General features: G+C 47.9%; 2 protein-coding genes across 3 annotated transcripts in view; both read left to right on the top strand.

Annotated features, from left to right (window-relative positions):
- Window positions 1-2,637, top strand: part of LOC118284140 (uncharacterized protein C2orf16-like) — a 4,195-nt gene extending 1,558 nt beyond the window's left edge. Inside the window, exons 1-3 of one of the 2 annotated variants that reach the window (XM_047335355.1) lie at window positions 1-781; window positions 856-1,002; window positions 1,136-2,637. The exon at window positions 1-781 is cut by the window's left edge and continues 195 nt beyond it. In XM_047335355.1, the coding sequence (XP_047191311.1) occupies window positions 642-781; window positions 856-1,002; window positions 1,136-2,135 (1,287 nt within the window). In that variant the 5' untranslated portion in view covers window positions 1-641 and the 3' untranslated portion in view covers window positions 2,136-2,637. The remainder of the gene's footprint in view (window positions 782-855; window positions 1,003-1,135) is intronic. The other variant, XM_047335354.1, reaches the window with a different exon arrangement.
- A 748-nt stretch (window positions 2,638-3,385) lies between these two features.
- On the top strand, window positions 3,386-10,162 carry LOC118283268 (high-affinity choline transporter 1-like). The gene is made up of 8 exons (XM_035605064.1): window positions 3,386-3,584; window positions 4,108-4,221; window positions 4,675-4,830; window positions 7,689-7,837; window positions 7,952-8,095; window positions 8,678-8,831; window positions 8,919-9,136; window positions 9,209-10,162. The coding sequence occupies exons 1-8, from the start codon at window positions 3,401-3,403 to the stop codon at window positions 9,752-9,754; spliced, it is 1,665 nt and encodes a 554-aa protein (XP_035460957.1). The 5' UTR covers window positions 3,386-3,400; the 3' UTR covers window positions 9,755-10,162.
- Window positions 10,163-10,326: the final 164 nt, after the last annotated feature.

The raw sequence follows: 10,326 nt of genomic DNA, 5'->3' as shown, positions 1-10,326 counted from the left end.
ATGAGAATGCTCCGATGGAAAGATGTTGATGTCAAACGGCTTTTCCACGTGTCTGTGTTTCAAGATTTAAATGTCCCATATTCTCACATTTCTGGTGTTTTATTTGAAGTTTTGATCCTTAAGAAGATGAACATCTCCATATGGTTTAATACCACGGGCTTAGAGCGGCTCAGCTTCTGCCCTGGAGCAACTATCTCCTGCTCCCAACTACCAACATTCATCGGTACCCGGTGGCGGCGGCGGCCCGCGAGGCGGAAGACGCCAGAGCGATCTGCTGAGTCCGCCGACCGTTACCGGTTACCGATGAATTTTGCAAAGGTAAAATAATTCAGAGTTAGTTCTGGTCTCTTGTATTAATATCCTTATGAATCCTGTGCAATGATGTCGCTTCCTGATTTTTCTCATGTTGTTGATCGCTCATCATATTTCTGGGGCATTGTAAAAAAAAAAGCAGAATGTAAACTGTGTATTTGTCTGTTTATTGACCGTTTTGACACTTTGACGGAGCTTACAGACCCTCGACCCTATTTGTTATGAAAAAAGACAGGAAATCTTGATTTTGACAATATGGTCCTTCTAAAAATCAACATTTCTAAGCACCACACTGTATTATTATCAGCAAAACTCTAACAAGGTTAAACATGAAAACCTTGTTTCAACAGGATGTAAAGATCAGTCAATCTGTCACAGACATAGGTTCATATATATGTATATATAAAAGAAGTTTTACTTTTCATGCAGTTCCTGTTCAGTTGTCCAAACAGACGCAGGTCAGACGCAGGTGAGTGTTATAAAAATCGTCCTTGTCCAGTTGGTGATTGTTTTGTCATGTCTCTCTCTGCTTGACTCGTGCAGCAGCTGCCCGGCGAGAACTCTCCAGAGGATCAATTCTCAGGAGGCGCTGGACTTCCATGAGACGTCGAGTGGTTCTGACCAATCAGAGCTCTGTGGAGAGGACGGCATGGTGGAGCTGGAGCTGGACAACCCAAGGAGCTTTGCGAGGTTGGTGAAGTGTAGCAGCAGACAAGTTCTTGTCATTGTTAGATGTGAAGCCCAGACGAGGAAGTTCTTCTTGAAGCTTCACAACTGAACTCCTCTTTACTGTTACAATTTACTCTTCCCTATTTTCTTCCAGAGAAATCCTGCTGAGCCCAGAGGAAATGACGACCAAGAAGCAGTTCAGGTTCCAGCCTGCGGCCTTGGGTCTGAAACCGCGGGGGCGACTGTCCTGTCGAGCTGGGGTCAGAGTCCGGTCCAGCTCTAAGGTCACCGTGCCCAAACCCTTCCAGATGATGCTGAGGGAGGAGGAGAGGAAGAGGCACAAGGTGCGGACGCGCTCGGAGATCGAGCTGGAGAACACGCTCCTGAAACGGGAGCTGGAGGAGCTCCGGGAATGCCAGAAAAAGTTCCGGGCGTCGCCTGCACCGGCGCACATACACCTGCCTCTCTACGAAATCATCAGCCGTCGCCCCAGTCAGGGCCCCAGTCAGGGCCCCAGTCAGGCCCCCAGTCAGCGCCCCAGTCAGGGCCCCAGTCAGGCCCCCAGTCAGGGCCCCAGTCAGCGGCCCAGTCAGCGGCCCAGTCAGGGCCCCAGTCAGCGCCCCAGTCAGGGCCCCAGTCAGGGCCCCAGTCAGCGGCCCAGTCAGGGCCCCAGTCAGGGCCCCAGTCAGCGGCCCAGTCAGGGCAGAAGTTATAGTTGTAACCACGACTCCAACGTCTACCAGGCCTCTGCTGCAATCTCGCCGGAGCCTTTCCATTTCCTGGAGAGAGAGAGGAGGAAGAGGGAGGCGAAGATTGTGGCAGAGCTCGGGAACGTTGGTCAGAAAGAGGAGCGACAGGCCTTCAGGGCCAGGCCCGTGCCCAGCTCGGTGTACGGCACCAAACACAGGGCCGGCTCCAAGACCTCAAAGCTCACACAGCAGAAGGAGGCCACCGAGGGCCAGAGCGATCCAAACTCCGAACAGGAGCCGGACTCTTCCCCTGACTCCTGTGGGCCTCAGAGGAGTCTGTCCTCCAAGCCAGCGAAGAAGCAGATCGAGCTTTCCATCGAGATGGTGAAGGAGAGCGATCGGTCCTACACTGGTGACCTCTGCTCACCTCGGCTGCCTGACGACGGTGACTGCATCAGTTTGTGAGGGACAGAGTTCGTTCATCAAGGAAAGATACAACTAGGCTGTTCAGTGGTAGATGTTCACAGTGTCATTTCTGTCCTGTAATCTACATCAAGCAGCACAACTCTGTTCAAGTAAAACACACACACGGTTCAGGGTAATAACAAGGTATGTTGGTGTTTTTTAATAATATATTATTAAAGCTATTTTTTGAAGCTCTTGTAGGTTCTGTGTGTAACCAAAGTGACTTTTCCTCACAAATGTTTTGAGGAAAAGGCATCAGGCATTGGATCTTTGAATAACCACATGACCTGGATGGATGAGGATCACCAGAGACTCATGGACGCATATGGAACCTTCTTCTTTATCATATCACATCACCAGAGGACGCCCATGTTGTCCCTGGTCCTCAAGGAGACCCCCTCTCAAAGACATTGCTCCATGAAGCTACCGGTGTTTAAAAACGACCTAGGGCAACTTGAATGTCTCTCTCTCTCTCTCTCACACACACACACACACACACACACACACACACACACACACAGCTCTCAAACCAATAGTTAATAAAAACCTTTAATAACCTAAAGTGGCTGATATTTTATAATAAATGACAACATGTGATCATGTGAAAGAGATGACGAAGTGGGGGGGGGGGGGGGGGGGGGGGGGGGGGGGAGGTTGCACCAGACATTTATTTTCCAGAACTTTTCCTACCAACTGTTGAACACGGTGGAGCATCTAGCATCTGAAAATACAGATACTCCAACTACGAAGAGCGTGTTGACCTCGGACGTGAGGTCGAAACAGCTGGTGGTCTGTAACCAAACACGTTTAATGGAGTAAAATAAATGAAATAAAAAGAAGAGAAAAGACCAAGTGGTCACTCAATGTGACGTCACCCATTGATTCATCAAACTGCCGTTATGAAGCCTTGACCAGAGTCATCTTGTTTGTTTTGGAACCAGAAGTGGGAGCGTGGCTGGACCTGACACCTCACTGTACCTTGAGGATCTTCTTAACTATAGATCTCTTCTTTCCTCTTTCTCTGCTTCCTTATCTGCTGCTAAAGCCTCTTTCTTTGAATCTAAACTTCAGTCGTCCTTTTCCAACCCCAAGAAACTTTTTTCCATTGTCTCTTTTTGTTCCGGACTGTGTTTGTTTGTTGTGGAGCAGGTTTTAAATCTTGACAGTTGAGAGGCCTCACATTCCTCACACACACACACACACCCACCCCAGGTTAAGTATCAGCGTCTGGCTGCTCCCCCTCACTCACTCATCTCCTCGTCGACATGGCTCTGAACGTCCCGGGACTCGTGGCCACCATCGTGTTCTACCTGTTGGTTCTGGGAATCGGCGTCTGGGCCTCCGTCAAGTCCAAGAGGGATGAGACCCGGACGCGAGCAGCGCACGCCGACATGGCGTTGCTGGGCGACAGGAAGATCAGCTTGGTGATGGGGATCTTCACAACCACAGGTGAGAGTTTCTTCTCACGCGGAGTCGCTGTTAGATCTCTGATCCAGTTCACACGAGACAGTTCCAACAGGAAGCTGGTGCAGGAGTTTGAGAACTGGTCCCAGCTGCTTGTGTCGACGCCTGAGGCCATGAAGTCACTCTTTTTTCTTTTCTTTTTTACCACAGTTACAACAATATTTGTGTACTTTGTCTTTTTTTTAAAGTTTAGAAATTGAATGTCAATGTTAAAGTAAAATATTAATTTTAAACCTAAATGTTTGAATCTAAATTCAAACAGCTGCTCAGAGGAAGCCTCAAAATAAGAGTGTGTGTGTGTGTGTGTGTAGTTCTGTGTGTATAATAACACACATATGTTAAGCAAGTAAAGATGAGATGAGTTGAGATGAGATTAGTTAAGTTAAGAATATAAGTTAAGTTGAGTTGAGTTAAGATCTCGTCCTCGCCTCCTCGTCTCTCTGTTTCCCTTGTTTCACATCTCTTCTTCTTAACTCTCTGTGACTGTTCGTCCTCCATGTTGCCTCAGCGACCTGGGTGGGCGGGACCTTCATCATCGGCACGGCGGAGACGGTGTACAACCCGGAGCTGGGCCTGATCTGGGCCGTGATGCCGCTGGCGGCGACGCTGGCCTTCACTCTGGGTGAGAGAGACTCTTTCGTATCCGGATACAAAAGACTCGATCAGTGATGAAATGTTGCATTAGCATCTGAATTAAAGTGGATTAAAGTATAATGTACTTTAAGTATTAAAGGTGCTGTATTATTTAATTATCTGATTAATATATCGTGAGATTTATTGATGTGTTAATGTGTTCAGGGGCGGGAAAACTCCAAATGTCAGTGTGGGCGGAGCCTCAGACAGTGTGTGTGTGTGGGGGGGGGGTGTTCGTGCATTGGGGGTTGAGCCAGATGTCGACGTGTGACAGTGCAGTCACTCTGTAAACTGACCTCAGGCTTCAACAGACACAAGACGAGTTGTTTGAACAGGCTGGAGGGGACCGGGGGGGGGGGGGGCAGGTTGTGACAGTGATACTCATATTCAGCATATATACACTCATATATAATATATAGTAACTCCTCCCCCTCCTTCACAGGTGGTTTCTTCTTCGCCGAGCCGATGCGAGAAAGGAAGTACGTGACCATGATGGACCCGTTCCAGATCAAATACGGCAACAGTCTGAGTGGACTCCTGTCGGTGGTGCCACTCATGTCAGAGGTCATCTGGGTCACATCCACTCTGATCAGCCTGGGTGAGAAGACTGAGGTGACATAAATCATCCTGATCGCGCCCTGGTGCCTAGCTGCAGTATATAGTTCCTAAGCCCCGCCCCCTGCTGCAGCTATACTTATGGATGATTCAATTCAATTCAATTCAATTTTATTTGTATAGCGCCATATCACAACATACATTGTCTCAGGGCACTTTACATAGTGAGGTCAATATTACAATATTAAAGGGAAAACCCAACAAATCCCACAATGAGCAAAGCACTTGAGGATGGTGGAGAGAAAAAACTCTTTAAACAGGAAGAAATCTCTGACAGAACCAGACTCAGTTGTGGGCGGAGCTTCTGTCTCGACGGGTTGGGGTGAGGAGAGAGAGAGAGAGAGGAGAGGTGGGAGGAGAGGGAGGAGGAGAGAGAGAGGAGAGGGAGGAGGAGAGAAGAGAGAGGAGAGGGAGGAGGAGAGAGGAGAGAGAGGGGGAAGAGAGGAGAGGTGGGAGGAGAGGGAGGAGGAGAGAGAGGGGGAAGAGAGGAGAGGGAGGAGGAGAGGGAGGAGGAGAGAGAGGGGGAAGAGAGGAGAGAGGAGAGGGGGAAGAGAGGAGAGGGAGGAGGAGAGGGAGGAGGAGAGAGAGGGGGAAGAGAGGAGAGGGAGGAGGAGAGGGAGGAGGAGAGAGAGGGGGAAGAGAGGAGAGAAGAGAGGGGGAAGAGAGGAGAGGGAGGAGGAGAGGGAGGAGGAGAGAGAGGGGGAAGAGAGGAGAGAAGAGAGGGGGAAGAGAGGAGAGGTGGGCAGAAAGAGGGTGGGAGGAGAGGGAGGAGGAGAGGAGGGAGAGAGGACAGTTGTACAACCACCGCTGTAATCTCTACCAGACTGATACTTATAATTAAAAAATACAATTATGTTGTTGTTATTATTAGTGATGATATTAATATTAATATTAATAATAGCAATAATAATGACGGGTTTGTATCCTGCAGCTCTGGGGTCAGATCTACTAGGAGAGAGAGAAAACAGAGTTAGTGACATGTAATGTAGATACATGGGGACAGAGAGAGAGAGAGATTGAAAGAAGTGGGAGAAGGAGAGAGAGATAAAGAGAGAGAGAGGGAGAAGGAGAGAGAGATAAAGAGAGAGAGAGGGAGAAGGAGAGAGAGATAAAGAGAGAGAGTGGGAGAAGGAGAGAGAGATAAAGAGAGAGAGAGAGAGAGAGGGAGAAGGATGCTCATGATATAAGTTCCCCCAGCAGTCTAGGCCTATAGCAGCATAATAAAGAAATGGTTTATTAAACACCTGAGCAGTTCGAACTATAATCTTTATCAAAGAGGAAGGTTTGAAGTTTAACTCTAATGTAGAGATGTCGTCTGCCTCCTGGTTCCAGAGGGGAGGAGCCTGGTGGCTGAAGGCTCTGCCTCCCATTCTACTCTCACAGACTCTGAACCACAAGTAGAGACAAGTGATCTATTGGGATAATATGAAACTATGAGCTCTGTGAGATATGATGGAGCTTGATTATTAAGGGCTTTGTAGGTGAGGAGCAGTATTTTGAATTCTATTCTGAATTTTACAGGAAGCCAATGCAGAGATTCTAACACTGGAGAAACATGATCTCTTTTTCTAGTTCCTGTCAGAACTTGTGCTGCGGCATTTCGGATTAGCTGGAGGCTTTTCACAGACTTATTGGGGAACATCCTGACAGTAATGAATACAAGTAATACCCCGGTCAAAGGTAACTCCAAGGTTTCTCACAGTAGAGCTGGAGGCCAAGGTAATGCCATCCAAGGTAACTATATGATCAGATAATGTTTCTCTGAGGTGTTCAGGGCCGAGTACAATGACCTCAGTTTTTTCTGAATGTAGAAGTAAAAAATTATAAGTCATCAGGCCTTTATGTCTTTAAGACAATCCTGAAGTTTGTCTACCTGATTAGTTTCATCTGGCTTTATAGATAAATACAGCTGGGTATCATCAGGGTAGCAATGGAAATTGATGTGTCTTTTTCTTATAATATTGCCTAAAGGAAGTATATATAGAGTGAAAAGTATCGGTCCCAGTACAGAACCTTGTGGTACTCCATGTCTCACTTTTGTATGAATGGAAGATTTGTTATTAACGTTAACAAACTGAAATCTATCAGATAAGTAGGACTTAAACCATTCTAGTGCTGTTCCTTTAATCCCAATGTGTTCTAGTCTCTGTAACAGAATTTTGTGATCGATGGTATCAAATGCAGCACTAAGATCTAAAAGGACGAGAATAGAAACATGTCCACTGTCTGAGGCCATGAGAAGGTCGTTGGTAACCTTCAGTAGTGCTGTTTCTGTACTATGATGTTTTCTAAATCCTGACTGAAAGTCTTCAAGCAGACTATTCCTGTGTAAATAGTCACATAACTGGTTAGCAACAGATTTTTCAAGGATTTCAGAGATAAAGGAGAGGTTTGATATGGGTCTATAGTTAGCTAAGATATCTGGGTCCAGAGTCGTTTTTTTGAGCAGAGGTTTAACTACTGCCACCTTAAAGGCCTTTGGTACATAGCCTGTCAATATAGATAAATTGATCTGATCTAATATGGAATTATTAATTAAAGGTAATACATCCTTAAATAGCCTTGATGGAATAGGATCTAAAAGACAGGTTGATGACTTGGATGAAGTGACAAGTGAAGTCAGCTCAGCCAGATCTATAGGGGAGAAGGATTCTAAATATAAATTAGGCGATACTATTGGTTCAGAAGCTACTGTACTGGACAGTGTGTCTGTGCCATGTGGCTTTGTGTCGTCCATCTTTGTTTACACGGGTCCAACCTTCTGAACTGGACCTGAATGTAACTCCTCATCTCCGTTTCAATAAACTGATCGATCAGCGTGTGTTTGTGTGTGTGTGTCAGGCGTGACCATGAGTGTGATCCTGGACCTGTCGTACACGGTGTGTATCTGGATCTCGGCAGCGGTGGCCATCAGCTACACTCTGCTGGGCGGCCTCTACTCGGTGGCGTACACCGACGTGATCCAGCTCAGCCTCATCTTCATCACCTCGGTCAGTCTGATGAGGACATACGTGTCTCAGTGACCTCTGCTGTCTCCGGGGTCGTGACACATACATGTACATGTATTGATATTGATCCCAGATATGAGCTGTGTGTCTCCTCAGTGGCTGTGCGTCCCCTTCCTCCTCACGAGTCCCACGTCCGTCGACATCACCACCACGTCCTTCAACAGAACCTTCCAGGCCCCGTGGGTCGGCTCGCTCACGGCCGACAGAGCCTGGATGTGGGCCGACTTATTCCTACTGCTGGTAAGAGTGGAGAGGCCCCCTTCTTACACTTGGATTTGTCAGTGCAAACATGAGACCACGCCCACAACATGGCCTCCGCTTGTCAGGACGTTTGCTGGTTTGAGGTTTGTGATGAAGTCAACGACACCAGTTCGATGTTTGTGAGAGGTCCGTTCACATAGGGTTGTTTATAATACGTGACGTCGTCACCGGGTCCAGAGAGTGAAGCCTGTGTTTTGTGTCCTGACCAGCAGAGGGCGACTCTATGAAATATGACTTGATTTATGGTTTGACTCTAGTTTCAACCCTCTTCAATATTTTGTACATTATGGTCCATTTACAGTCATATAGACCATAAAGCACTGGGTGTGTTGGGGGCGTTGATACAGAGTGATTGACAGCTTGCACTGTCCAATCAGCGCATGATGGCAGGTGTAGCTCTCAGTCAGACCACACCCCCAATCCTACGTCCGGTGACATCTGGTGGTATTCAACCTCAACACTTGATGTCACTACATCCTGAAGCGTTAATCATAAAGCTCAGATTTATGACGTTTGATGTCCACTGTGACCTTCACGAGTCTGATCCCTCTATTCCTTCAGAGCGTCGGCGACCTCGGCTTCCAGGACTTCCACCAGCGGACGTTGTCGGCCTCGTCCTCGGCATCGGCCAAACTGCGATGTTACGCCGCGGCGGTTCTCATCCCCACTTTTGGGATTCCTCCGGTGCTGATCGGGGCCGTGGCTGCGTCCACAGGTACACGGGTTGAATGTTCCGTCAGAGGAACCGTCACAGTTTCTTCTTTCCCTTTCTGATGGATGACATCAGGTTTGATCTTCTCAGACTGGAACTCCACCTCGTATGGTTCTCCGTCTCCGTTCGAACGAGGGCAGACGGGCCTGATTCTGCCGCTCTGCCTGCAACACCTGACTCCGCCCTACGTCTCCGTCATCGGCATTGGTGCCGTGGCGGCCGCTGTGATGTCATCGACCGACTCTGCCTTGCTGTCGGCGGCGTCCATCTTCACCTCCAACATCTACAAGAGGATCCTGAGGCCCAGGGTGAGACGTCCAGACCGCAGTAGGTTAAAAAACGAATGTCCCTGCCCCCTTACGATTCTCGTTTCGTTGCAGGCGTTAGAGAACGAGATCCGCTGGGTGATTCGAGGTGCCGTGGTTTTCTTCGGCCTGGTCGGGACGTCGCTCACCTTCCTGCACACCGGCGTCATGGCGTTCTGGATCCTGGGCGGAGAAATCGCCTACATCCTGATGTTCCCACAGCTGGTCTGCGTGCTCTTCTTCAACGTGTCCAACGGTTACGGCGCCACGGCCGGATTCCTGCTGGGGTCTCTGCTCAGACTTCTGTGTGGAGAGCCGCTGCTGGCGCTGCCGCCCGTCCTGCACCTCCCAGGATGCACCCTGGAGGACGGCGTTTACGTTCAGTACTCCCCCATCAGGACCATATGCATGCTGGTTACGTTTGCCTCCATTCTGCTCATCTCCTACCTAGCGGCGCTGCTCTTCAAAAACGGACTGATACCTGAGAAGTTCGACACGTTCCAGGTCAAAGTCCAACACTCAGCACGGACGCAGGTTCCACAGAGCAACGATGAACAAGACTCACGACCTCCAAGCGAGAACAACAGAGCAATGGACCCGATGTTAGAGTCGACGTGTTGAAACCGACGCACGGACCAGCTGTCAATCACACTGTAGCCACGCCCCCAACACATCGCGTGCTTTATGTGTTCATCATGTGTTGAAGACTTGAACAATAAACTCCTCTGTTTGACTGACGTTATAAATCCAGTGAGAGGTAGAGTCGCCCTCTGCTGGTCAGGACACAGAACACAGGCTTACCCGGAGTCTACACCTTGTAGAGACCACTCATCAGGATCGATCTTCCCCCAGAGATTGTACGGGACACGTGGGAGGAGACGTACAGGAACGTCTCAGGATCCTCCTAGAGCAGGAACAAGGCCAATATCGATATTAGGAAGTAAAAGATTACCGATATATATATAAAAATGTATCTGTCAATGATTCCTAAGATTTCGTTATCCAACCTTTATGACAAAGAAATGTAATTGAGGCTTAATATTTTAGTTTAACCATTAACTTTATCATAAATAACTATAAATTGGAAAAAATTACAAATACAACCAAATAAATAGAAGTTTAATTTATTTATTTTTACCTAAAATGTAAAAACATAAATTTACATTTAAATGCTCAAATCTTTTCCAGTAAAA

The sequence above is a fragment of the Scophthalmus maximus genome, chromosome 10, assembly GCF_022379125.1.
Source record: "Scophthalmus maximus strain ysfricsl-2021 chromosome 10, ASM2237912v1, whole genome shotgun sequence".
NCBI lineage: Eukaryota > Metazoa > Chordata > Actinopteri > Pleuronectiformes > Scophthalmidae > Scophthalmus > Scophthalmus maximus.
Note: the sequence above shows the minus strand (reverse complement) of the source record. Positions and strands in the feature narration are given on the sequence as shown.